The following is a 27719-nucleotide window of genomic DNA, read 5'->3' on the forward strand; positions in this document are numbered from 1 at the left end:
TTAGGAGCAAAGACTCATCCAATAGATACGTGGATAGATGGATGGATGGATGGATGGATGGATGGATGGATGGATGGATGGATGGATGGATGGATGGATAGGTAGGTAGGTAAGTAGATAGATAAATAGATAAATAGATAGATAGATATAATTGCATAGGTATATGAAATTATAGATAAATTATCTTTGCATTTACAGGTGGCTTTAACTCTGTTTTCATTTTTTAAACTAGAAATTTTTTTTTAATTCCTCTAATCTCTCACATATTGCAGCACTGGATCTAAAAAAATCTGATCACCTTAAAACCATAAGAACTCTCACTTGGTAGCATCCTTAGACCCCCTCTACAGAATTTTCCCAAAATTAGATCCCCTTGTTCCTAAGGGTCACTTCCATCCATCTTATGCTCCCTTTTCATCCTTTCTGCCCCACAAACATGTGAAAAGCCCCAAGTTTCTATAATTCTTACTCTCTTCTACTTCCACTCCCTTGCCTTTCACAGTCAAACTGGGCATATGAAGTTTACGTTAACATTTCATTTCCTAGACACCTTGTATTCTCCAGCAAATGCCATCATAAAACCTTAGTTTTTAGATCACATATTGATCACTTCTCCAACCAGAATTAAAGGCTTCCTCTCAAGTTACAGATTTTAGGGGAAAGGAAGGTCACCTCAAATTACTCTATAGGACTTTTATAATAAAATCCTAAAAGTTTAAATGTCTAACTAAATTCTATAAAAGTATTAATAAGTAAATAGTATAAACAAGATAATAGGTTATATGCTTCACAACAATTTATAAAGTCCTCGAAAAGGGAAGGTATCTTCTCTCTGTAAAGTTTTACATCTTCCCTGAATAAATATTTTGATTAATGAAGGATAAAGTCATGAGACAGGATTCAAAGAAAGAAGCCAGGGTAAGAAGATGAGAGCAGAAGTTCCAAGGCGGGGGCAGGAGCTAGAGTTAGTAGAGGTCAGAGGTGAAGCCAGGAGGAGTTCCTAGAGCCAGAAGAGCAAACTATAGGTACTTTTCAAGGGATTCCACAGCTGATAGGTAACAAACCACTCACCTCACACAGTTATAGATGCTCATCAGGGATTGGACTGGATGCCTTCGTGTCATTCTCATATAAGAAAGAAAAAATTAGAGAGAGAAGATGAGAAAGAGGAAAGGTAAGAAAAAGAAAAATTGGGTAGTTAAGCTAGTTAAGGGAAAGAGCATTACAATGGTATTAAGAATGAGTGCTGAGAGACAAGCCTGCTAAGTTTAGAAGTAAGCTTTGCTATTTTCTAGCTGGGTGAACTCTCCCCTCAGTTTCCTCTTCTTTAAAATAGGGATTATAATAGTACCTATACCTCATAGTGTTGTGGAAAGAACTTGAATGAACCACCCATGTAATGTGCTTAATACAGTGCCTAGCACAATGTAAACTATCAACAACTGTCAACTACTTTTGCACTTACAGGCCAGCCTCAGAAGAATAATTGTTCAAGGTAGTAAGATAGGAATGCTGTAAAATAAATTTGTTATACAATTCAATTAGATATATCTGTGTGTTTTTAGTGAGCAAAGGGATCATCTTTGGCTCCTCTTATGTATTTGTTTAGGTTTAACAAAGCAAAACGTGTGTGCATTAAAAGAGCTCAAAGCTAGGGAATGACAGAAAATGGAATTGGAAAAAGCTGCCATCTGGCTCACCTTACACAGATACTTTCTAAATCATATAATCCAACAACCACAGTACCAGGCCACAGCCACAAGCCCTAAAAAATTTTAAAGCACAATCTTTGTATATCACATGGTACACATATCAGGATTCTTGGCTGTAAGCAATAGAAACTGACTATTGGTGATTTAATCAGAAAAGGAACATATGGATAGCTCAGGAAATTGCTAGGAAAACTGGAAATCAAGCTTGAAAACATGGAAATCTGACAGCCAGAGCTAAGTGTCACCACAGAGCCGGTCCAGTGAGACCATTGCCCCTGCCCCAAGCCCTGATGCTGCCACCCACCCTGCCAAAGCACTGGACTTGGGTGCTGCTGGATGCCATGTCTAGCAACTTCACCATGTCTGTGCTGTAAATAGACGAGGCTACTGAGATAGCAAGAATACAGCCTTTTCTGACTCAGAGTGAGACATTGCCTAAACACTAAAAGGTTCAGATGCTGGCCAATCCTAGTCAAAAAAAAGAAAGGAAAGAAAGAAAAACATGTGATAAGCAATGGTACATCCACTGTTTTAAGCAGTCACTAATAAAAATTATGCCACATAAACACAGATGTTTATGATATAAAATAAGTGAAAAAAAGTAGAATTCAAAATTATGGCACAAAATACTTGCCTTTAAGTAAAAATATGCATGGGGACAAAGACTGGACTGTAGAAAACAGCTATTTTGGGGGGAATGTGATGGTAATTGGGTTTTTTTCTTTCCTTCTATAATTTTATTATGATATAGAAACATACTATTTTATCATTACACTTACTGTTATTTGAGAGCTCCAATTCTGTCAGCAATAAAACCCCAAATGGAAAAAAATAAACTTTTTTCTCTGTATGTGTATAATTATTTTTAAATTTTAAAAATATTTTTAATACATTTTTTATTCTAAAAGACTAAGATCATTCACAGTGTACATAATAAAAATATATAAGCATATTTATCACAACTTAACACCAGGCTTCTAAAATACATACATTTTAAATCTGAAATTAAATTTAAGTTTAGTCCCAATTATATTATTATCTCACATTCTTAAGATATGAGGCTTCAACATGTGAGGATTAAATGTGTGGGCTTCAAATTCCAACTTTATTACTCACTCACTGTGTAATGCTAAGAAGCTTAGAGAATTTCCCTAAGTCTCAGTTTCTCCATCTGTAGATGAGGAAAATAAAACCCACATCATAAGGCTGCTGTGAAGAGTAACTGAGATAATGTATATAAAATCCTTAGCTCAGGATCTGGTATAAAGAAAACCTTCCATAAATATTAATATAAAGAAATAAGCTGTCATACAGCCCCTTCAACAGCTGGTGTTGGCAAAACTGGACAGCTACATGTAAGACAATGAAATTGGATTACTGTCTAACTCCATACACAAAAGTAAACTCAAAATGAATCAAAGACCTGAATGTAAGTCATGAAACCATAAAACTCTTAGAAGAAAACATAGGCAAAATTCTCTTGAATATAAACATGAACAACTTCTTCATGAACATATCTCCACGGGCAAGGGAAACAAAAGCAAAAATGAACAAGTAGGACTATATCAAACTAAAAAACTTCTGTACAGCAAAGGAGACCATCAGTAGAACAAAAAGTCATCCTACAGTATAGGAGAATATATTCATAAATGACATATCCAATAAGGAGTTGACATCCAAAATATATAAAGAGCTTACACACCTCAACAAACAAAAAGCAAATAAGCCAATTAAAAAATGGGTGGAGGTTCTGAAGAGACACTTCTTCAAAGAAGAAATTCAGAGGGCCAACAGGCACATGGAAAGATGCTCCACATCACTAGTCATCAGAGAAATGCAAATTAAAACCACAATGAGATATCACCTCACACCAGTTAGGATGGCCAACATACAAAAGACAAACAACAACAAATGTTGGCGACAGTGTGGATAAAGGGGAACCCTCCTGCACTGCTGGTGGGAACGTAAACTAGTTCAACCACTATGGAAAGCAGTATAGAGGTTCCTCAAAACACTCAAAATAGAAATACCATTTGACCCAGGAATTCCATTTCTAGGGATTTACCCTAAGAATGCAGCAGCCCAGTTTGAAAAAGACATATGCACCCCTATGTTTATCACAGCACTATTTACAATAGCCAAGAAATGGAATCAACCTAAGTGTCCATCAGTAAATGAATGGACAAAGAATGTGGTACATATACACAATGGAATATTATTCAGCCATAAGAAAACAAATCCTACCATTTCCAACAACATGGATGGAGCTAGAGGGTATTATGCTCAGTGAAATCAGCCAGGCAGAGAAAGACAAGTACCAAATGATTTCACTCATCTGTGGAGTATAAGAACAAAGCAAAAACTGAAGAAACAAAACAGCAGCAGACTCACAGAACCCAAGAATGGACTAACAGTTACCAAAGGGAAAGGGACTGAGGAGGATGGGTGGGAAGGGAGGGATAAGGGGAAAAAAGGCATTATGATTAGCACACATAATGTAGGGTGGGGAGGCATGGGGAAGGCAGTATAGCACAGAGAAGACTAGTAGTGATTCTATAGCATCTTACTACGCTGATGGATAGTGAATGTAATGGGGTATGTGGTGGGGACTTGATAATGGGGGGAATCTAGTAACCACAATGTTACTCATGGAATTGTAATGCTCATGGAATTGTATATTAATGATACCAAAATATAAATAAATAAATACATAAAAATAAGCTGTCATAACTTGCTAAAGTCTGTATCTCTCTCATAGGAATATTTTTTATGTAAAATGATGAATTACAACTTAAGTCATGACTCCTAGGGTTAAACATATCAGTGAAGCCAGAATGCCTTCAACTTCCATGTAAATACGTTGCCTGAATCAAGCGACGACCAGGGAAGTAACAAGCCATCTGAGTGGCTTTAGCAGGGTAATTAAGAAGCTTGGCTTTCTTTTTTATTTTGTCTCTGTTTCATCTGTCAAACCATACAAAGAATTTCTGAAACAGAAGAGACAAAATGGATCAGCCAGTTTTTATTTACCGATGGGATAGGGGGTATCTGAACAGTCACTCTTTCTGTCTGAAGGATTCACAGAGGTAAGTAGGAAGGAAGAAACCCTCTGGCCGTAAGTCTAGTTATTCAAACCTGCTTATTCTTAATAACTTTTAGATCTTTAGTATTTAATTATTACTCTAACTAATTACTGTAATTACTTTACTTACTATAGTAATCATTAATATATCTAGCCTAAGACTAATTTTTTGCCTGCCATTTTTAATATCACTAAATTATACATTAGTTATAAGTAAATATTTTTTTTCTTACCACTATTGTGGCTAGCACCTTTCTAGGCCTGTTTCTTCACCTGTAAAATGGAAAAATCAGAGAAGATGACTTCTAATGTCTCGTCTTATCTTAGATTCTGTGATTCTATAATTAAATAATACTAGAAATGTTTGTAATAATGCCAAGTTCTTGTTCACTTATGAAAGTTAGGAAAGTAGGAAGAAGCAAAGTCTGTTCTACATACAAGTCTTAATCTGATTCATGTAAATTTAGTTCTTGGAATAACTGGCTTCTAAAGACTGGCTCTCTTTAGGCCTCATAATATATTCCTTCAAGTTCTTGTTCAACTGGATTCCTCTGGTTATTCTTAGCTAAGAGGTGCTACCTTGTCAAGGATGAGGACTAGTTCTTTTGGGTGAGGATGAATTATTCTCTTTTTATCTTCTTCAAATGTAAGTTATGACTGGATTTGCAGTATATAAAATAACCAAATGAAAACTGGGGGTGGAGGGGTAGAATATTATGCATTCAAATATCTTCAACCGTATGGATGCTGGCTTTCATAGAAACAAAACATCAGCATTTTATATTATTCCCATTTTTGTCAACATGTTAGGCATGCCACAGACATAACTTGTGGAAGTAAAGATTATCTTTCTTCTCCCTTCAAATAACTCCCTTAATCAATTAGTGTCCAATATGAAAAAAGTCTTTTGTTAACTTAGTCCTCTTACTGCTTTATTGTTAAATTTGATCCCACTCTTTAGATTTGTTTTCATTCAAATATGTCATTTGCTTATTTTCCCAAGAATATGTAGCCACAGTTTGCAAATATATCAGATATCAAACAGTTCCTCCAGTTCTGTAATTCTTTACCAGTGAGCAATTACCTGCTATGGTACTTGCATCAACAATGATAGACTCATAACTCTTTGCAGGAGACTTACGTGGTTGACCCTGTGGAGAAGAACTACTACAAAGTGGAAAAGAGTTTGGGTTCTAGATTCAGTGGACAAGTTACTTAACATCCTGGACCCCTACATTTCCTTATCTGTAAAATCGAAATAATAAAAATACCTCCTTCTTGAGGCTGAATATGGATTAAATAAATTACTGTGTGTAAAGTATTTAACATAGGGCTTGGCTCAGAGTAATCCTGAATAAATACCAGATTTTCAGGATACTGGCAAACCACATATATTTCAGATGGTAACTTAAAAGTCAATAAGAACAGTCACTTTATTTTATAATTTAAGGATCCAAAAGTATAGAAAGGCTAAATATCCTACCCAAACTCATACTGTGAATGAGAAAAGACTAAACGTAGGTGTCCTGAATCCATTCCAGAGCTCCTTCCACAGAGACTGTCTCTGAAAATTCATGTTACTGAAAATCAAGGGACCTGCCCTCCAGAAGCTTAAGATCCATTTTGGGGAACCAAGACTAACACACATGGATAGTCTAGTTCACAATCTTAGTTAAGTGCTATATAACAAAGTTTCCTGTGTAAAAGGTGGAGTTCTGAGGAGGGACTAGCTGAGAGGGAACATTCTGGAAAGAGGTGAGACTTCAGGCAAGGCCGGTTTTGACTCTGCAACTGAATGAGGAGAGGACATTTGAGAAGCAAGAATATTTTCCTGAGGAGAGAAGCATTAATCTCTCTAGGAACAACCAATGTTTAGAAATTTCCACTCATCACAACTGCAACCTCCACTCTACCATTCAAAACATCTAAGTTGAAGAGGAATGAACATGTTCCTCGAGTAAATATATTTTGAACAAGTCTGGGAAGCGGGAACAGGCAAGGAGTAAAACCTCCCTCCCATTTTCATATCTTAAAAAGATGAACTTGGGGGTTAGGCTTCAGACCTGTGTTTCTTCTCCTGGGGAGAAATGTTCTGTCCTTCCTCATGGGGATGGAAGCCCGGAGGCCCTCACCGGGATGAGGCCGGCAGCTGCCTGTGGCGTTTCAGGCCGCACCTCTGAGCTCCTGCGACTTCCTGGAGTACCTGGAGGCAGGGCTATGCAGGCGGGAAAAGAATGAGGACACGTGAGACCTAGTGTCTGTTGAGGGGCTCTTAGCAGTCTCGGGGATGCGCGCCGACTGACGTTGCCGTCACAGCCCACCTGCCCACGGCTCCGGCTGGGAAACGCGCAGGCCTCAGGCCGCCGGGCCGCCCGCCGGCTCACCCGCGAAGGGCCCGGATGCTGCTCCCTCCCTTCTCCGCGTGGGTCCCGGGAGTGCCGAGAGAGGCCGCGGCGGTGTTTGCTGAAACTTCGGAAAGAGAAGGCGGGGAAGTTAAAGAGGAGAGAAGCAGTCTTCACCTTGGTGTCGGGGCTCCCCTCCACTGCCGCGGGGCCGCGAAGCCCGGGTGGCATGCCCCTCAGGCAGTTGCACTGGCCTGGCAGCCATGAGGCAGGCGCTGGTCTCAGCGCCCGACGCGACGCTGGCGGAGCCGGAGTTGGCGCGCCCGCCGCGGCCCCTGCGAGCCAATCTCCCAGCAGAGTTCGCCGCCCGAGGCTCGGTCAGCAGTCCCCAGCGCATCTTGAAGGAAGGACCCCGTATGTTCCTCAGAATGGAAAATTCCCGTTCATACTTTCCCAAAACTGTACTTCTGATTTTGAGGCGGCAGGGTGAGGTTGGGGGAGTCCGTGACATTTTAAATTACTGTTTCTGTATTCTTGTTATGGTTCTGTGGCGATTTTTCTTTTAAAAAGAAGCAAACTAAAATGTGCAACGCGGCTAAAAAGTATCCCAGTTCAAAAAGAAGTCATTCAATAATTTTTCCTATATTTTCTGTTGCAAGAAATTGTTTTTCCTGAGCAACTAACCACCCAAGCCTAAAATGAAAAAGCAAAACTACCTGATTTGTATAGATTAGCCTTGTGTCTAGACGTTTCACAAACACATTTTTAAAAAGAAAAGTAATTTTTTTAAGGCAGACATTTTAGTTGCATCTGGAAATGTTCATAGGAAACATTGGTCTTTTCACTTATTTCCAGTAAACCCAAAATGCAGTCTTTCTAGAATATTTTGCAGACAGTAATTGGGGTTTCAGGTTTACACATACACACATACAAAAAGCAAGTGTTCATAGGCTAGCGTCTGCGGAGCCGAGTTGCTTGATTGATAAGTTGGTTTGCAGTTCTGCAATGCAAGGTCAGCTATTTTTGATGACTGGTGTTACTACGAATAAAGCTCTAAAACTCTAAAGATTCCAGTTCAGCTCTTCAAATACTGACAGCCAGAGATGTCCCTTTGGGCAGCGGGTTCTACTAAGATCAGTAAGACCTCACTGAGGAAGGAAAATGTGGGAAGTTGTGCTGCAAGGAAACTTTGTTACTTGTTTGAGCTTGGAGTGTGTGCATGTATTAGGGTACACTAGTGAGTCATAGATATAATGGAGAAATGTGGCCCAGAACAATTCAAGAGGCTATGTTATGCCGCAAATCACACAGAAACAAACACAAAAAAGATTCAGAGTTAAAACACCTCCTAGAATGTACCTTGCATCTTCAAGACCTATCTAGCCAATACCTCTTGGCAATGTAATGGAGATTGAACTTTGGTGCAACCAACTCCTCTTTAATTTATTCTTTCCTAGTCTAGATTTAAAAACAAAAACAACAAAAATAGATCTGTCTTGAATTTTACTTGCTGTCTCTATATATTTTAAGAACATAGTTCCTTAACAATAAGTAGCCCAATGTTTTATTGTTCAGTAAGATGGCAGAAACATTCAACTGGGAGGTGGTCTCAAATCTTCAGTAATCTTAATGGCCTCAAAATCAAGGGCTTGACTGAGTGGACAGGGCTAGCAAACCAGAAATGGGAAAACATAAGCAATATCCAGCCTGAAACAAATCACATGGAGTAAGTAGGAAGGGGCAATATCAAATCAGGAATTTAGAATTAAGGGCACTAGCCTCAGGTTCTAAATCAACCTGGTTTTTACCTAGAAAGTAAGAGCACTAATACTGTGTGCTGTAAGTCATATCAATCCACCTCTTGGTGCCTTGTCTTTTTGATTCATAAAAGGAAAGGTTGGGTAATTGGGTCCCTTTCAATTCTGCTCATCCAGGCACAAGAAGCAGAATTTGTGCGCTCTCAGAAATGCAGGCAAAAAGTAGGCTTATCTACAGCACAGGGTCACCAAAGCTAGCCATCTAGTGAGTAGCTTATCAGATAGGGACACACTAACTAGTGTTTGTGTGTGTATTGAAAAAGCCATAGCTTTTCTAAGAATGAGAGAGGCATTTTACAGTCCCATCAAATATAAAGATGCTGTCTATGCACGGCTTCCAAAATTTTTAAACAGGAAGATTGCCTGTCATTCAAAAGAGTAAGGACTCAGACTCCTAGAACTTATACTGCAAGAGTGATTATTCTTCAGGAAGAAATGCAAACAGCAGTGACCGTTTTTTCACAGACATGCTCAGCCATCAGAAAAGCTTAATAAATCCCTATTTAGTATGCATTTATGCAGTGATTACATGAACTTTGACCTCTGAAGAGCTGTAGCAATTAGCTTCAGTGTCCGGCATCTTCTCCCACCATTCCCCGTGGCTTCCTTGCGTAATTTATGCACCATGAGAGTGTAAAATTTTAAAGCTGACTTTCTACCTGAGGTATTTGATTCTGCACACATCAGTTCCTCCCTCTCCTCTCCCCCATTCCTGTCTAAAGAGCCATCTCAAATGGATATTGGGGGTCCAATTGTCAATATTACTCAAACGCAAATGGATTTCAATTCCATCTTGCCCTGTACTTTTGAAAAGAAGGAAAACTCTAACTGCCCAAAAAGCTTCATTTCATAGATCTTGGCATCTGAAATAAATTGGATCTCTTCTGTCAGACCAATTTAATGTTTTAAAAATACCCAATCTAATTTGTTTTAAGTTAAATGAAACCAAATGAATGGATTGACAGAAAGCTAAGAAGGAGGCAGGAGAAGTGAAGCTGAAAGCTCCTCTCTCTCCCTCCTGAAAATAAAAGCCAGAAGGGAGAGGAAAGTGTTTTAAGTTTCTAGTAAACACTGTTTAGCAAAAGAATAATAGGAAAGTTGCCCCTCTCCCAAAGAGGGATGGAACTGTAATTGTTGCCTTTAGCGGAGAGCTCAGATAAACCGCTGGGACTCATTCTAAAGTGACCCATCAATGCATTCATCTCTTCTTGAACTTTCGGTGAACCTGAGATTAAACAGGGGTGAGCAGCTAAGCAGTTTGTTGTTAGCAGCCTTTTCAACAACCCTTTCAGACTGAGTAAATATTGATCGGTTTGAATCTGATTGCCCCAGAGGAAAACACCATGGCATCTGAATAGCCTCCAAAAGTAAACTTTCAAAGGTGAAGCCAAGAGCAGACTTCAGAGCCACAGCAAGATCTCAACACAGCCTAGTTTGGGGACACCCTGAATTTCAAGAGTACTTCGAATGAATGTGAGGGGAAGTAAGGAAAACGCATTTGAAAACTGGAATGTTATGTTGCAATTATCCCAAGTCCCTAATTGAGATTCTTACCCATCTTTAATTTATCAATAAAATATTTTTTTTCCTCTTTTGCCATTTCAGTTACCATTGCTGCCATTTTTCAAGGGGCTGTGACCCCTTAGAGACCAACACAAAAAGAGAGACCTTGAAATAGGATGTGTTAAGCGCCTTTGATTTAATTGATTGGGACAACTAAAAAGATACAAATGTTTTCCTTGTTCAAAGGTATATTAATGTTTCCTAAATGCATTGTTTGTTAACTGATTTATTCCACAACCTAGAGAAGGCTTGAGGTGTTTAGCCTTAATTTATCGTTTTCCTCTCCCTCAGCTACATTGAAGCCATCACCTTGAAGATTGGAATCTCTGGGATTCCAGCTGGTCGGGCCCTGCTTTTAGATATTGAAATCACTGCAGTGGCATGCAAATGACACTTTAACACATTAAAGTATTCGGAAACCAGCCAACTGTTTTGCTGTGTGGCTTTATACTAATAAACAAAAGATACTGTATAAGGCCCGGCGGTAAAATGAATAAAGGAGTTGTCTTTTACGTTCTCCATCCACTTATGTCCTTTAGAGGAAACCCCAGAACCCAGGAGTCAAGAGGAGGACACCCAGGTGCCCTTGATATGGCCGCAGCAACTATGCCTGCAAAGTCCAGGCTGGCTCCCTTTAACAGAGAAGTACAGGAAATCTCATGGGTGCTCTAGAAGACCTGCAAATTCCAAGTTTTTGTAGGATTTCTCCCTCCCACCCCTAGCCCATCCTTCTTAAAGGATGTGGAAGTCAGTCATATCTCTCTTTGTTTCTGATGCTGTAAAATGTCTGCTCTTCTTTTGGGGCTAAATTGAAACCTCCAAAAATGTGTGAAAATAAAGGAAAACTGGTAAGAGGTCTAGGAGGTGAGCCATTTTGAATTTTTTGATTTGCTTGCTTCCTGTTTGAGAGTAGACACATGCCTTGGTTGGAAGAATTTGAACATTGAAAGACTTCAGGGTGGCCTCCACAAGTTCACCTGGAAGAACGAACTTGTGGAGACCAGAGAAGAAAATAAAAACTTTTTTCTAGGTTATGTGGTATAGACTTAGAACTGTGGACCCATTACAGCCATGACTATGAAATCAAAGGTAAATCTGATGGGAACGAGATATGCAACCCGGAGATTGGGCTGGGGTAGGGTAGAGGGATGTGGACAAAGTGGCAGGAAGGAATGGATTTTGACAGAAGGATGGGAGGAGGGATGCAAAGATTTACTGAAAACAAAGCACACTCCATTTAAAGGGTTTAATATATTAGAACACTGCCTGACAACGCAAAAAGAAGAAAGAGGGGTGAGGTGGGTGCCCCATCTTTAAACAGCTTTATACTGGAGCTACTTAAATGTGAATCTCTTAGCTTTTGGTTCACTAATGTGAGGAAAGACTGACTGAAGAGTTTCAGCATTTGAAGGGGGTTCTGTTTATATATATGTCAACATTCAGTTGGAGGTGAAAAGGTTAGCACTTGACCCAGGAAGTATCCATGTTTGTTTCAAAAAATAAATCTGCTTCATAAATTTCCTGACCACTCATTTTTCTATTATGAGCTTTGACTGTAATAAAGGAGTTACTGCTATTTTAAAGAAAACCAACCTATTAAATAGACATTATTAGGTGCAGTGATACTCACAGGGGAAGTTTCAGCTACATAATGGAAAACATTTACTTTTTTTTACCAAGAAAATGTCCACCTCTTTGAAAATGCACACCACCCTTTTCCCCTTCCCCACATGAAATAAGCCAACTTTGTAGAAACCAATAAATTGTAGCCAAGTCAAATACACAGATTCTCAAGGATATCTGAAATTTGAATCTATTTATTACAGACATCTTAAGACCCGTAAACTCTGCTCTGGATCGGCTCACTCCAGGATCTCAGAGCTGTTTATGATTGTACAGGAAATGGGAAACATCATAGGCTCACAAAGGATAACTGATAGAACTCAGTGTGGTACTGCAAGGACATCAAAACATTGTGCGACATGCAAAGGACTATTCACGAATCACACAAAATATACATTCATTGTGCCATCCATCACATTAACAACTGAGCTTTTGAAAACACATCGTATCCAGCTAAGATAACTGTGGTAGGAAGAAGCTGGTTTGAATAACACCTTTAGGTTCTGAATAATCCAGCACAAATTTTATACAGAGTATGGCCAGAGAAACAAGAAAAGGGTGGAGATGGGGAGAAACTTAGCAGGGAAGCAAGGATTTCCAAACCCTGTGTTCTGCAGGCCTTCTTAATTCACTGAAAGAACAAATTGAGGCTACTCTCAGGCATTTGACTGAGTTTAAATGAGGGCTTTTATTTTTAAAACTATAATCACATATATATATATATAAAATTGTACGACCTTTGAGAGTTTGCCCACCCTGTTTTAGTCACTTAATCTAAACACTCCTAGAAAATCTGTATAAAGATAAATCTCTCAGAACGAAGTATTTACAACCAGCAAACTCCCACTCATGAAACTGAATTAAATTAAGGATTAATTAATTGTGTAAACACGCTCATAGTGCATCTCTTCTTCATGAGCTTCTGGACTCCTCTCTCTCTCTCTCAATCCTACTTCAAAGTAGGAGAGAACTGTAAATATAGATAGATGAAAGATGAGAGGCCTCCTTCTGACATGTTTCTGCTGACAAAGGAGACTGTTTTCCAAAGGGCATCTCTAAGGAACAGCAGGTTCTGTGGAAATCTCCTGAAGTGGGAAGGGGGTGAGGGGCATCAGAAAATTGATGCTGGTACCCGATCTGCAGTAGGAAGGTTAACACTCCCTCCACCACTACCACCACCCAGCAAGCCTCTAGTCCAAAATTCTCTGGAAACACATTATCCTGGCCAGGAGCTCCCCAGATAGGATCAAAAAGGACGAGAGATGCTGTAAATGGAAAAGAAGATAAGCTAAGAATGTGCTTTGGAAAACAAGTCCCAGTCGGAGGAGCAGCCTGAGCTCCGGGGTCTGGGGCCTGAGGTGGTCTCAGTGGGAGGTAGTCACAGTGTCTGAGGTAGAAGACCCCGGGGAAGGAACACAGGGTGAGGAGCTGGACTTCTCTGAGGATTCCTCTGCCTTCTCCTCACTTCCCGGCGGGGTAGTGGGAGAGATGGGCAATAGGCCCTCCTTCTCTCGTTTCTTCTGCTTCATTCGGCGATTCTGGAACCAAATCTTAACCTGGGTCTCATTGAGCTGCAGGGATGCGGCAATCTCCACCCTGCGGGCGCGCGTAAGATACTTGTTGAAGTGGAACTCCTTCTCCAGCTCTGTGAGCTGCTTCGTGGTGAAGTTGGTGCGCACCGCATTGGGTTGACCCACGTAGCCATACTCTCCTACTTTCCCTGGGGGCAGGATGGGAAGCGATGAGAGAATAAGGTAAAAATTTTACAATCGATGTGAGATTCCCTACAGACTTTGGAGCAACATTTCGGTAAAGGGAAGATGAACAATTTCCCAGCACAAACCGGGCTGGGAGGGTGAGTGATTAGGTGTAAAGTATTAATCTGAAGTCAACCATTAGCATGGTCAGACCAGTGATTAACAGAGCTAGAAGATATTAGCAGACACCCCCTCCCCCTACACACACATCTACACACTTTCAGAACCTTTGGAAACACAACCGTCCCAAATGCTCCTTTGCCCCAACACACCTGTGCAATCTCCCCATGCCCTACAACACTTGGGGGAAAGCAAGAACTTTTAAAATAAACTAATACTTTTCCTTGGAAACTAAGCATACCAGCTCCTTTCAGAATCATCAAGGAGCATCCACGGAATGGCAAGACTGACCTGTTTTGGGAGGGTTTCTTTTGACTTTCATCCAGTCAAAGGTCTGCGCTGGAGAAGACGTCTCTGGTGTAGGAGAGCGACAGGCTTCTTGGTGGCTGGCGTGAAGAGGGGACAAGGAGTTATTATACGTGGCCAGGGCCAGGCTCTGGTGCTCTTGTCCATATGAATGGTGAACGTACTGAGGCGAGCCCACCGCGCCCCCGGCATAACCCTGGTGGTGGTGGTGATGCTGAACCATGGGAGATGAGAGATTTCCAGAGTAAACAGCGGGAGCGCATGAGGGGTACCCGCCACTTACTTCTGCTTCCTGATTTAACGTGTAGGGGCTGTAAGGCGCGCCGAAGTTCTGCGCGCTGTAGCTTGGACCGCAACTCGAGTGGGAGTAGGACACCCCCAGGTTTCCCGGAGTCTGGTAGGTGGCCGACTGGGAGTGGTGGTGGTGGTGGTGGTGGGGAGGACTGATCTGCACACTCCTGCCCACTAGGAAGCGGTCGTCACCGCCACAGCTGTTGGCACTGACCGCACAGGACTGGAAAGTTGTAATTCCATGGTCGGAGGGGTAGGCTCGCGCTGAGCAGGTCCCCGAGTCGCCACTGCTGAGGATGGGGTATTCCAGGAAGGAGCTCATTCTTGCATTGTCCATCTGTCACTGAGTGACCGGGTCCTGCGAAGCCCTGGGTGACCGTGCCAACTTTCTCACTTCCTCCATAGGGCCGGAGAAGAAAAATGACATGAATGTACAGTGCGCAAGAGGGGGGGCGCGAGGGCGGAGGGCGCTAAGGGAGGGGCACGTGACTATGTCAGCCAATGGTGGAACCTCCTGCGAAAGTTTGCGGGCTCCCGCGGTGATGGATCACCGTTTCAGTGGCATTTAAATCCCCGGCGCTCCTCAGTCTAGGTGACGCACAGTCGCCCCCCCAGGCAGCCCAGGCGGCAGCAGCAGCTGCGGCTGCTGCAGGAGCAGATTCGGAGCTCTAGGGCGAAGGAGAGCAGAGGCTGCCTTCTGCGCGCGCCGACTCCGCCTGCCCCCCCTCCGGGGGTGGGGGCTGGGAAACATCCCGGATCTCCGCCCCCTCCCCACCGCGCCCAGAAAGACGAACTGGCCAGAGGTGAGAGGGGAAGAGAGCTCCGCGCTCTCTGGGGTCGGGAATCAGTAGGCGGTCGGGAATTAGTAGGCCCGAGCTCGCTGGGCCACCACTAGCACTCGGCCGGAGCCCGGAGCGCGCCGAGCAGGAAGGGTAGCTCCTCCGGCGCTTTCACTGCCCAGCCCCTCCTATGGTGCGGTGGAATGGTGGCGTTCAACTAGGCTGAGCCGCCAGCTATTCAAGCTACGAACAGAGAGAGAAATGCGCAGAGCACGGGCTAGGAAGAACCAGGGTACGCGAAGATGAGTTGAGGGCAAGAAAAGAAACTTCCTTCTCCACGGAGGGTCCCGAAGTACCCTCTACCCACCACCCACCACCCACCCACACACACAAACTGGTTTTTAGCCTGGCAATGAGGAGCAAATGTAATTCGACTCCTGGGAACGGGTGAGCCTTGGTAGCTAAGCTTGCTGGAAAAGGCCGAGGGTGGCCAGGCTCTTCGCCCTCCCTCTCACCTCTTTCTCCGCCCCTTTCTCCTCCCCACTCAACTTTGCTCTGGGAGCCCAACGGGATCCGGAGCAATTCGGCGGCTGGATTTTGAGGGGTAGGAGGAGGGGGAGAGAGATGACGCTAGCGGACGTGACCAGCGTGGGGGCCGGGCCGTGTGCTGCAGGCCATCTGCCGACTTCCAGGACCCAGGAGCCTGCGCGCTCCAGCAAGGGCCTCAACGGGCGAGATCACAGTTCCAACAAAGTAGGCTGAACTCCCCCCGCAAAGTTTCTAGTTTTCTGGAGGGAGGTGTTAAGGAGTGGTAGAGCTTCCTTTATCCACCCACAACCCTCCTCCCCGCCATCTACCGCACGTCTGAAGTAGTGGGTGAGGGCTAGCAGGTGGGAGGGGCGGTGGACAGATGGCTGATGGTGGACTGGACATTTTCTTCTTCCCCAACACCTCCTCCCCTTTGTAACTGAATGTGTGGTTCCTTGTGTGAACCTTCAAGTCTTTCCCTAGAGAGACACGTACAGATCTGAACGTCATCCCAGACCAGGGGTCCTGTTCTCCATTACCCTCATCCTACCCTGATGCTGACTGGGTCGTTAATTGCTGTTTACTATTAGGCCTGTCAACTCTCGGTGTGTAGAGAGAAAAGGCCAAAGAGAGGCCGGGAATTGTTGATGCATTCCTAGGTAAAAGAAATCCAGAGATCATCCAAGAAGCTTTGCTGCCAATATTGTACAGATTTTACTCTGACCATGTTTGCCACCACGTTGGAATAGGACAGATGACATTTACTGGAGGGTTGTATGTTGGTTTGGGGTTCCCACTTCACTCTAGATTTCTATCCCCAGTTAAAAGAAGGAAGTTTTGCTTGAGATGGGCACATTTCAAAGTGTTAGTCAACCTTTCAGGTTTCTGAATTCTGTTCTCCACATACAGAATTTCCCCCCAAGCGGGACAACTCTGCAGACATCTGACTGCGGCTTTCCTCAGCAGCAAAGAAATATTTTTCCTAAACATTTCCTTTTGAAATGGTATTTTTCTGTGACCTTTGACCAATATCCGCACGGTTAAGGGGGAGCACCATCAGGAAGGCTCATTCCTGCCCCAGTTTCAGCGCCTGGGGAACCTCATTCTGTAGAAGGTTGGAAAGGCAAGGTGGCCCTCCTGGAGGCGGCTTCTTGGGAGCGTCAGGCCTCCAGCGATGTAGAGAGAAGGGGCTCCTGTCGGGAAGGAGGCAGGACGTGAGGGAATCCATGCTGTCTTTGTGGACTATCTGCTCTGCGAGCTGAAGCTCGTCGGTACGCTCTCCCCCTTGCCTCCTTATCCCTTTGTTGGCCTCCGCCCGGGTTCTCACGAAGCTCTCGGCCCCAGGCTCCGGCCACAAAGCCGCCCCAGGCCGCAACCGCTGTTCTCCCCTGCTAGTTTGCGGCCAGTGCGCTCTTCAACCTCCACCTCTGTTCCTCTCTCCGGGCCTCTTTTCAGGGCCAGCATGTGTGGGATTTTTCTTGGAATCACAAGCTTGCACTGGCACACAGACCCGTAGACACACGGGACGGCCACCCACCCGCCTCCGCACACTGCTCCCAGTTCCCGGCAGGCCGGACTGTGCCGTGCAGCCGGCTCCTCCCGGGCTGGCCGCCCAGAGCGCCGCTCTCCCGGTGCTGCTCACAAAGGCAGTCTCCTCTGGCCTCGAGCCCGCAGGCTTCCGTAGCTCGGTTCCTCCCAAACCCCACGAAATCCTGGGGCTCATTTCGCGGTGCAGGAGACCCTCGGTCCTCTGGCAAGTAGGGCAGAGCCCTACGACTCGAGCTAAAGTCTCTTCAAACACCCCTAGAGAACGGGTGAAAGGCGAGCTTGACTACTCCAATAAAATGATTGCCTGCAAGCGGCTTGCTGGGCTCAAAGCGCCTCTTTCAGGGCTCTACCACTAGAAAGGGAAGGAGCAAGGAGGAAACAAAACGCTGCCGAGGCCCTGAGCTGTTTATGGCATCCGCGGCTCAGCCAAGCTGTTGTTTTAAAAGAGCAATAAAAATGAATTATGACTAAACGCCTTCTAACTTAATGCTTTCGGACGGGGATCCCCGGCAAATACGTAAGAGGATTTTTATTTGTGCATGTGTTCCTGCAATTGATCTCTTTGATGACATTCTCATTCATAGAAAGCATTTGATTTATGAGCATAGGACAAATCGCAAACAGCAGCGGCTCAGTTCTGGCCGCCGCCGGCCGGCTGCCTGGCTCTGCTCCGCGCCTGGGGCAGCCTATCCACCCCGGGGTCCTCACACACCTCTGCCACTGCAAGAATTTAGGGGGCCAAGGGGTGGTGGGAGGTAGGAAGCAAATCCAAGGAGAAAGATCGTGATTTCATAACTTCCAAGCCCTTGCTATCAAAGCCAGTTCTTAAATCATCCCGCCCCACACATGTTGCTTACACGCTGCGTTTTCTCACGGTAAGTAGCTATCAGAACAGCTCAGTGAGGAAAAAATAAACATGGGGAGACATAAGAAGGGGGGGAACAGAACAACCCAGTAACATCCCCTATATCACATTTTATTGATATTTCATTTAAAGTGCTTTTCCTCTTTCTCTCTCTAGAAATTGGGTTAATTTAACCTAGTGTGCAGAAACACTCCATTTTGAATCTCAAGTTGTTGCTAACCTGACCTCAAAGCTCTTTAATGATCCATTATTTGCCATGTACACAGATTTAAGAATGAAATTCTGATTTTTTAGACCCTGAAAAAAAGAATCCTAGAATGACTGAAGCAAAAGATTGGAAAGAACGCTTTCTGAAGTGCATTTTCCAACTAGTAACCATTGTTTTATTTTATTTTTATTTGTCTCTTTTAGGTCTGTTTGCCTGAACCCATCAACAGCTGGAGACTAATCAACCACACTGAAAATGTTGGGGATTTGTGGGGGGGGGTGGAATGTAGATGTTTGAAACAAATGTGTATAAATAAATGAATTGTTGATAACTTAGTTATTGACCTGGAGACTGGTAGCTTGTTAAAGAAACTCCACGTTCCTCCTTCCTGGAGTTGAGGGTTTCTGTAGGCACTTTATTCCTCCACTTTAAAAATGTTTGGGCTTGTCTCATCTCTGAGGCTGCCCAATCCTGTTTCTACTACCAATTTAAATCTATGGCTTGAACCTCTACACTGAAAAACCAAATTCATTACCTTAAAAAAAAATCACTTCTCAGAAGCCGTAACCATTTTCTGGCTTTCTTTTTTGTTGCTGTCTATTGCAGACTTTGAACATGCCCCCTTAATAAATATTTTAAAATTGAAAATGAAGATGAATTGTGACCAGATTTTTATTTTCCAAGTTAGACTAAAAGAAGAAAAAGAAACTGTTATGAGACTTCAGAAAGAGGGGGAGAAAAAATAAGAAAGCTACTTATAGCAAAGGAGAATTTATTCTACCAAAAATACCAATGACAATGCATCCTAATGTAATACAAAAATAAAAAGAAAGTGAAGATACGCTTATATGATCACTTTCTTGCAGACCTCAAATACTGCTTTCAGGAAATCTCATAGAGGGTTGTTGGATTCGATTTAAAATAACTAAAACTCCAAAACAATCTGTAAAAGATGGCTCTGAAACTGGGTCTGGGGAATCACTAAACAGAAAATCCTCAGCATTTAGAAGAGGAAGAGAGTAGGTTGAGAAGAAGTAAAATAAAAATCAACTCTCAGAATAAAAGAAGGCAAAACCACCTGGTCAAAGAGGATTTTGTTTTGTGATGCTTTGTTTTGCTTTAATTATTTTAGTAATTCAGATGCTGCAAGTCAATTGTGGTGAGTGTGTCTGTAAAAAAGTCAAAGCTGTCAGCTGAAATATCTACGGGACTGTCCAGGGAACCTGGCAAACTGGGTGAGACTGCATCTGAAAGCTGCAGGCAGGAATCTGTGGAAAAAACATTGAAGTCCTGCAAAGAGGGGACCTCGAGGGCCTCGGGACTGTCATTGTTTAGGCCAGAGCCACAGTTCTGGCCCATTGTTGACAAGCAGTTAGGAACAGTAGGTGACTGGTGCTGAAAATGTTTCAGATTTTTCTCATTGCTGGTTAAAGGCGAAACTGGGAAACTTTGGGAGTCGCCATTGTGTCCATTGGGAGCCTGCTGCTGAGAGAGTGCATTTTGCTGAAAAGTGTAACCTTCCCTCTCCAGAAGGGCCCCGGAGACGCTGAGGGCTTGCTCAAAGAGCGACTTCTCTTCCTCGTCCTCCTCCACTTTCTCAGAGTCTTCGAGGCTTTTAAATTTCCCTTCGCTATTTTGGTTCTCCTTGCACTGGGTCTGCCTCTTGTGCTTCATCCTCCGGTTCTGAAACCACACTTTCACTTGTCTCTCAGTCAAATCCAGCAGTGCTGCAATTTCTACCCTTCGGGGTCTGCAAAGGTACTTGTTGAAGTGAAATTCTTTCTCCAGCTCTAAAAGCTGTGTATTGGTGTAAGCAGTTCTCAGGCGCCGGGAACCCCCACCGCTGCCATCCGCGATTTCCAGGGATTCTGCGAAAAGGGAAACCAACAAGAGACACAGGCATAGTTGGAGGTGGAGGGGTCCCAGCTTGGTTATTCCACTGGAGAATAAATATAGCAGAAAAGATCAACTGCAACAAAATGGCCGCCCCTGGATGCAGTAGAGCTATTGTACTGCCTTTTCCTGGGAGCCCAGCCCTGGGAAACCCCATCTCTTCGACCTCCTTCAGATTCCTGCCTGCAGCTCCCCCCAAACTCTCCATCCGGGAGCAAACTTTATATTAGCCACACCACAATTTATAATTAATGCATCAGCTGCTTAGCTGAGCAAGAGCGATCTATCACTCTTCATTACTGTCAAAAAGCCAAACTCTAGGACAACTAGACAAGAGGAGGTCAGTTCCAACTCAAATAAATCATCCCACATTACACAAGTTAGGGAAAGTTCCCAAACCGCCCTCCCCCTTCCTTAAAAATATATATATGTCTTATTGTGGAGCGCAGGATCCCTTTTCTCTCCATCAAACCCACTCCTGAGCCCACAGGGGAAGGAAAGGCAGCCAAGCATCTCTCCCTCTCCCCCTTCTCTCCATCCCACGCTCCCCTCCCCCTTAGCTGCTCTCTGAGCAGCCCAGAAGGGGAACGGTCTTGGGACCTGGGGCCAAGTCTTTGGACTGACCTTTGTGGCTGAGGCAGGCAGGGCCGGTGGCGGCAGCGGCGGCGGCGGCCGAGGCGGGCGGCAGAGAGGTTTTCTTGGCCGCCTTCTTCTCCTTCATCCAGGGATACTCGGGAGGCTGCAGGGCGCCGGAGGGCACTGGGCTGCCGCGGCTGCCCGCGGGGCTCGGCTTGGGGCGGCCGCCAGCGCCGTGGCGAGAGTGACTGCCCGGGTTCAGGCTGGGAATGGTCTGCTCAAAAGGAGGAGGAATCAGTGTCGAGTGTGAAAGCGTCGAGGTCTTGATTGATGAACTTTGAAATGTATCAGCGACAGGGGGAAAAGATGTCAGGCACTCAGCGAGCGACGGCTGGCTATTGATAAAACCAATCTCTCGCTCAAATTCGTAATTCATGGCCTTCTCCTTGGAGCCCCCTCGGATAAAAAGTTCCCTCTTCTGGAGGGGTTTTGGGGGGGCAAGGCCCAGGAAAAAGGCGAGAGAGGAGGGAAAAAAATCTATCATAGAAGATCGGTGCTGGGGTGTTTTTTTTCTAATTCACTGATTACAGCCGTATGGGGACCGCGCTACTATTAAACTATTGAATTCATGGAGACAAGGTTGAAATTGGACCGAATTGGCTGTCACATGATTGCTTCTGCCCAATGACAATTTGGGCTTTAATCAAAAGAAGCCACTGTCTGTTTGATTGATCCAAAAAAGTCGGGAAGGAACGCCTCATTGGGGGCCAGCGAGGCTTTATTTACACTTTTTTCAAGGCAAAAATACATTTATGTGGGTGTGGGTGGGAATGCATGGGAGTGTGTGGGGGCGAGGGTGCCTGGCTGCCTCCTGATGAGCAAGGATCTGGTGTGTGCGCCTGGGAATGTGTGTGAGTGTGTGTGTGCGCGCGCGAGTGTGAGCCGTGCTTGCCGTCCCGCCGGAGGCTGCCCTCTGCCTCCCCCGCACACTCCGCGCATTGTTTGGGACTGTCGGGAAGACGCCTCGTACCTCACAAATCATTTAAGCACCTCAGTCTGACGCCTGCAGTCATTAACAAAGTAATCCATTAATCTTCAAAGTTTTGACACCCAAGGGCCCGCATCCCAGCCACATAAGTTCAGCTAAGGTAGGAGGAAGGAGTAGAGGGAGAAGGGATATGAGGCTGGGAGAAGAAAGAGGGAGGGAAAGAGAGAAAGAACAGAAAAGAGAAGAAGGACTCTTTGGGGGGTTTCCCCCTTTTATTTCCCTTCCCTCCTCCTCCTTTTCTAAAACCAGCTCCTGTATCGCAGAACTCTTTCTCTGTCTCTGTTCTCCTTTCTGACTCTTTCCCTTTTTTCCTCCTTTTTTCCCCTCTTCTCCTTTCTCCTCCTCCCTCTCTCTCCTCCGTCCACCTCTCCTTCCTCACCCCCTCCCCCACGTCCTCTTTCCCCCTCCCAAAGCCCAGCTCAGAATCCGCGACCCTGGACCCGACCCGGTCCCATTGTTAGCCATCTTTTCCAAGGCTGCTATGCATCTGGCTCCAGAGGGAAGCGGAAAATAGGAGGCGGCTCTCGAAGCTTCCCGACTGCACCATCAACTTTTCAGGAGTGGCTCGAGAAAGATAGATGCATGTGCCAAACGAGACAACAACCCCTGGTCCATGTGTTCTAATCCCTGTATAGCCAGGGCGGCGGCCAGCCAAAGAAATGCGGCCTCGAGCAGGCGCGGGGGCTCCTGGCACTCTGGGTTTCATACCCGTAGGGCTGGGGTGCGGTGAGTATATCTGATTTCCAGGAAGTCGGTTGGAAGTTACCAGCTGGGAGGGAGAAGGAACTTGTTCCTTTCTTTTTTCTTTTCCTTCCCTTCTTCTTGTCCTTGTCGATCTGACGGGAGCTTGTTGGTTCAGATGCAGTGAGGGCTCCCTGGCAGCCCGAATTGTCTCCCACACCTTCCTGTTCTTTGGCCACCAAGGATGTTTGCACTCGGGTTCTGTTGTGGGAAACAGCACCGCGGATGGGAGAGAGAGACTCAAGGAGGGATTATAAAGGTTCTGTTTCTCTGTTCACTCTTTTTTCCAAATTGGAGGCTTGAGACTGAGCACATCTTGGACTGTGTTGGAGGGCTCAAAAGATAACACCTTTAGGTACCAAACAATAACTTTAAAAAAAAAAATCCACCGAGCGAGAAAGAGGGGAAGAGGCTGAGAGAGAAATCTGAAGGTATCTCTTTTCCCCCAAACCCTAAGAATGATTATTCTCTTTTGCTTCCTTTGAAATGGACCAAGTGATCAGACTCCCCCAGGCCGGCAGGCATCTGTGGCAGAAAAATAAATCATTCTGATGGCCAGGGAGAGAGAGGTAGGTGGGGGAGAAAAATCTAAGCAGAAAACAAAAAAGGCCGAACACGGCACAAGACTAGGACTCCATCTCTGAGGCAAGCATCAAAGGGGGCTTGGGTTGGAAATTAGATATAAAGTTGCCTCTGTCCTTGACTAGCCCACAGCATTACCTTACAGATAGAGGTGCTATTTTGGAAAATGTGAGGTTTTTCAGTTTTCTTGCTTTTATTCCAAACAAAGCTCTGAAGGAAGTCTGGGCACGATCAATCTTGCTCACCAAAAGCCTTGACAGCTTCTGGCCCTTAAGAACACATTTCAGCTTCGAGCTCTTTCCAAGATCAAATGTGGCTGAGCAAAGAGGAGAGCAGGAAACACAAGTAAACAAGGAAATCTAGTCTTTTAAAATATATTTTTTTGGCAGCAGGATTATAAGGCTGTTTTAAGGAAAGGTGCTTTGTGAACTCTGGGAAGGAGGCTTTTGGCATTTGTTTTTACAAGAAAATACTGAGTTAAGGGGAAGGGGAGCTATGGAGAGGCAGCAGCGCTGCCTCTATATCGGTGAGGCTTTGTCAGTGGCTGCGTGGGTGAGAGCTTTCTGTTCGCCTCAGCAGCCTTAATTCAAATACCATCTGGAAGAAAACCCTTTTCTCTGACCACTCATGAAATCTCCCATAAACCTATTACTTTTACTCAGGTGATATTTTAATAAGGATTTTTTTTTTCAGTATCTATGAAGCTGGAGGTGAGATCAAGATTTTTTTCTTCAAAAGCCCAAATGAATGTCTTGATTGACAAGATATGGGAAATCATATTGGAATCTCATTTAAAAAATCTGTCCCCTGAGGGAAGGAGGAGGCCTCCAAACCATTCCCTCCTCAGCTAAAGAGTACATTTTAGAAACAGGTTCAAACAGTGGTGTCCCTGAAAGATTTGCCTTTCTGGGTGGATAGCTTTCTTTCCCTCTCCCTTTCTCTCTCTCTCCACTGTTCCTTATTTTCCCAGGTTATTTTGTACGCATTTCTAAAAGTATTACTTAAGACTCCTGTGTCTTCTCAGCCTTCTCAGTTCAGATCTGAACAACCAAAAGGGTGGAATCTCTAGTCCTCACAAAGACTGGTTTTCCAGCCTCTCATTTCTGAGGTGCGCCATATTTCAGCAGGGAGGCTTGGAATAGAGTGGAGAGCAAATCTACTTTTCCACAGCCTAAACTCTTTAAAAAGAATACACACACACACACACACACACACACATATGTATATGGGATATATGTATCAGAAGCTCCAGGACCGATATGGGGAAGCACTCTGGCTGAGAGAAACATCCAGATCTCTATAGCTGCCTGGCTTTTTTCTTTTTCTTAAAATGTGAGGTTACCTAAAAACAGCTCCTGCAGAACCAGCAGGTACCCAGAAATGCCCCCAGTGCCTCTTCCCAAAGATCATCTGAGGGAGCTTCTCCTGGGGAAGACTGAGGCCATGATAATGGATATTTTAGATTGCAAACAAAATGGCGACATTTTCCACCTCTGTCTCTGAAAGACACAGTCCAGGGAGAAGGGGGGTTATTTCTCGTATCAGACGCTCCTGATCCTCAGACGCAGGCGATTCCTCACTTCCAGCTTTTAGGGGGGGAGGGATGCTGCTGGGGTGCGGTTCTGAGGTTTTCACTTTCTGAATTTGGTTCCTTCTTGAAGCAATTCTTCAATCTGCAGATGAAAATATTTCCCTTTCCTGTGCCTGCCTTTGCCTCTGCCAGCCAGTCAGTAGGCAGCCCTATCTTCAATCCAGGAGTAGAAATGTAGTGTTTAGCTCTTGTAGCATCAGATGAAAGTAGTACTTATGAAATTGCATTTTTATTAGAAAGATACCAATCTTTCTCTCCTCCCTTCCCCCTGGGGCCATAAAAGGAAAGCCAGGAGGGAGGAAGGAGAGGAAATAAATCAAGAGAATGCCAAATTTTAAATTCCGAGCGGAAGCCGATGCTGGGACTCAAGCAGTTCAGGGAAGGGCTCAGGAAGGCTCTCGGAGTTCAGCCCTTCTTTTGCTGGATACCTGCGTGAGCTTCAGTCTCGTTCGAGCCGCCTTGCTCCCAGTGGCTATTTTAGAAATGAATCAGACCTCCTGGCGCGATAAGGGACCTCGAAACATCCGCGGACAATCGGGTTGCTCCTAGAAGTCCTCAGCATCCTCCGCGCTGCCAGTGATTTCACGGGTTAGGGCATTGGTTACTCCGCTTGGACCGGAGGAAGATCGTGGACAAGACAGCCCTGCCTTATGCCGGTGGTGGGGCCGCCAGAGCACCTGTGCGCTCCCCGCCGAGCCTACGACCGGCTGCCTTTCTTTCTTCCGCACTCAGCCCTCCGCACCCCTGCTCCCGCGCTGGCTTCCCTGGCAGCTGGGAATCAGCAACCCAGCGGGCTGGCTGCCTGGCGTTTCCAGCCTGACGCCGCCAGGAGCTCCGGCTGCCGTCCCGAGAATTCGCAGTGTTCCCAGGGTAGCCGCCTGGCCGGGCCCCACGCCGGAGCTGTTAGGCTGCCGTGGCGGCCTGCCCCGACAGTTGCCTCTGCCTGAATTCCACTCAGATCCCCATCTTCAGCCAAAGAACCCCTTCTGAACACGGTTATTATTCAGAATAAAAACTTTATTTTTGTTTTGTTTCTCAGAATGTGAGCAGCAAGGAATGTAGAACTCTCAGAACAAATCTAGCATTTTTCTAATGCTAGTGCTTGTTTTTTTTTCAGTTTCGCCGGATGTTACAAACCTAAATCACTGTTTTCGAAAGGTGGATCCTCTCTGGTATTATTGCATCATTACCGTTTTTATAAAGGAATTATATTTCCCTTTCAAATAAAAAAATGTTTCTATGTATGCCAATACACTATTGAACAAAAGGCCCAAGAAACCTTCTGAACAATCAGGGTACAGAATTTCTTTAATATAAATACGAACGGATGGGGATAAATAATATTTAAAACTTAGATTATTCAATGCTTGCAAAAAAATATAAATAAATCTGACTGTTCACCAGCATACACACACGGAAAGACGTACACTTATCCTTGCACAGGGAACCCCTGTTTCAAAGCGCCTTTGACTTTTTCTCGCTTTTTAAGAAGTGCAATTTTAAAAAAACTAAAAATTAAGAAAAAAAGAAATCGCTTCCCCTCGGAAGCCATAATGTACGAACAAATTCACATTGAAGACCTCGGCTAGAAAATTTGTTCATATACCCTGTTTCTGATCAAAGAGTAGAGACGGTAAAGGGTGCAGGGCCTGCGGCCTAGCGAGGGCGGGATAAGATAAATATCGCTACTGATAACTGACAGCCATTCCAGCAACCAAGATTGCTACGTCACAAAAACTATAAAAACGTGTTACAAAGAAAACAAACGGGAGTGGGAGGGAAGAAGGGGGCAGAGGAGAGATAAAAGGGAGGGACAGGAAGAATTTTAAACAAAACAAAAAAAGCAAACGCATAAGATGAGGGTGGGGGACTCTCCTGGCGCGCAGCCCCGAGCCCACCATCACAGATGGGTGAGCTTGGGGGCTTCCTGAATTCTTCCCTGAGAAGGATGGTGGGCGGTAAGGTCCGTGTAGGTGGGGTGCGGCTCCCCTGGCCCAGGCCCATGATGGTGGCCGCTGCCCAGCGGCCCAGCACCCCCATAGTCAATGGCTGAGGAGGCGGCGTGGGGAAGGTGAGTGAGGCCAAAGAGGGCCGGCCCAGAGTTGCTCATGGGCTCCACATAGCTGCCCCCCACGAAGACGGGGCTTCCCTGTAAGTGTGGGGTCCCATAGCTGCCGTTGCCCTGCAGGCCATGAGCGTGCGGGTCATAGTCGGTTGTGCCCCCCGCGCCAGTCCCCGCCGCAGCGTAGCGCTTCTGAGGGGGTGGCGGAGGCGCGCAGCTCGGCAGGGGTGCAGGGTAAGAGGCAGGGGGCAGCCCATAGGCGCCCTGGGGGGGCTTGGAGAAAGGCGGGGGCGACTGGGGCTCGTATGAGACGCTGTTGACCAGCGAGTGCATAGAGTTCAGATAGCCGCCCGCGCCAGGGGGTACGGGGCTGCGACTTGGGGACTGGCCCCCTGATGACGTCAGCATGCCCTTGCCCTTCTGATCCTTTTTGTACTTCATGCGGCGATTCTGGAACCAGATCTTGATCTGGCGCTCGGTGAGGTTCAGCAAGTTGGCCATCTCCACTCGGCGGGGTCGGCACAGGTAGCGGTTGAAGTGGAATTCCTTCTCCAGCTCCACCAACTGCGCACTCGTGTAGGCTGTGCGCGCCCGCTTGGACGATGCCTGGCCAGGCGGGCTCTTGTCGCCAGCGCAGCTCTCCCCTGCGAGGACAGAGACGAAGAGTGGCGTCAGGGGCTGCCCT

The 27719-nt window shown here is 45.2% G+C and overlaps 3 protein-coding genes and 1 long non-coding RNA gene across 11 annotated transcripts in view; 1 reads left to right on the forward strand and 3 right to left on the reverse strand.

The window, feature by feature from the left end:
• Nucleotides 1-12315: 12315 nt before the first annotated feature.
• Nucleotides 12316-15146, reverse strand: HOXA1 (homeobox A1). Of its 2 annotated transcripts, XM_036897533.2 has the most exons (3): nt 14606-15146; nt 14308-14402; nt 13631-13859 (listed from the first exon to the last, which is right to left on the reverse strand). In XM_036897533.2, the coding sequence occupies exons 1-2, from the start codon at nt 14948-14950 to the stop codon at nt 14343-14345; spliced, it is 405 nt and encodes a 134-aa protein (XP_036753428.2). In that variant the 5' UTR covers nt 14951-15146; the 3' UTR covers nt 13631-13859; nt 14308-14342. The 2 variants fall into 2 exon arrangements, with proteins under 2 accessions (XP_036753427.2, XP_036753428.2); XM_036897532.2 differs by having other exon boundaries at nt 12316-13859; nt 14308-15146.
• Nucleotides 15147-15177: 31 nt separating this feature from the next.
• Nucleotides 15178-18884, forward strand: LOC118918575 (uncharacterized). Its single transcript, XR_005027188.2, has 2 exons — nt 15178-15416; nt 18745-18884. It is a non-coding gene; the product is annotated as an uncharacterized LOC118918575 (long non-coding RNA).
• A 385-nt stretch (nt 18885-19269) lies between these two features.
• Nucleotides 19270-22311, reverse strand: HOXA2 (homeobox A2). Its single transcript, XM_036897531.2, has 2 exons — nt 21059-22311; nt 19270-20409 (listed from the first exon to the last, which is right to left on the reverse strand). Exons 1-2 carry the CDS (start codon nt 21552-21554, stop codon nt 19670-19672), a joined length of 1236 nt encoding a protein of 411 aa, XP_036753426.2. The 5' UTR covers nt 21555-22311; the 3' UTR covers nt 19270-19669.
• Nucleotides 22312-25968: 3657 nt separating this feature from the next.
• The window catches only part of HOXA3 (homeobox A3), a 44544-nt gene continuing 42793 nt past the window's right edge, over nt 25969-27719 (reverse strand). For 6 of the 7 annotated variants that reach the window (XM_036897524.2, XM_057504603.1, XM_057504605.1 and 3 more), the window contains one exon: nt 25969-27678. In XM_036897524.2, the coding sequence (XP_036753419.2) occupies nt 26873-27678 (806 nt within the window). In that variant the 3' untranslated portion in view covers nt 25969-26872. The remainder of the gene's footprint in view (nt 27679-27719) is intronic. The other variant, XM_036897528.2, reaches the window with a different exon arrangement.

This window comes from Manis pentadactyla, chromosome 7, assembly GCF_030020395.1.
Source record: "Manis pentadactyla isolate mManPen7 chromosome 7, mManPen7.hap1, whole genome shotgun sequence".
NCBI lineage: Eukaryota > Metazoa > Chordata > Mammalia > Pholidota > Manidae > Manis > Manis pentadactyla.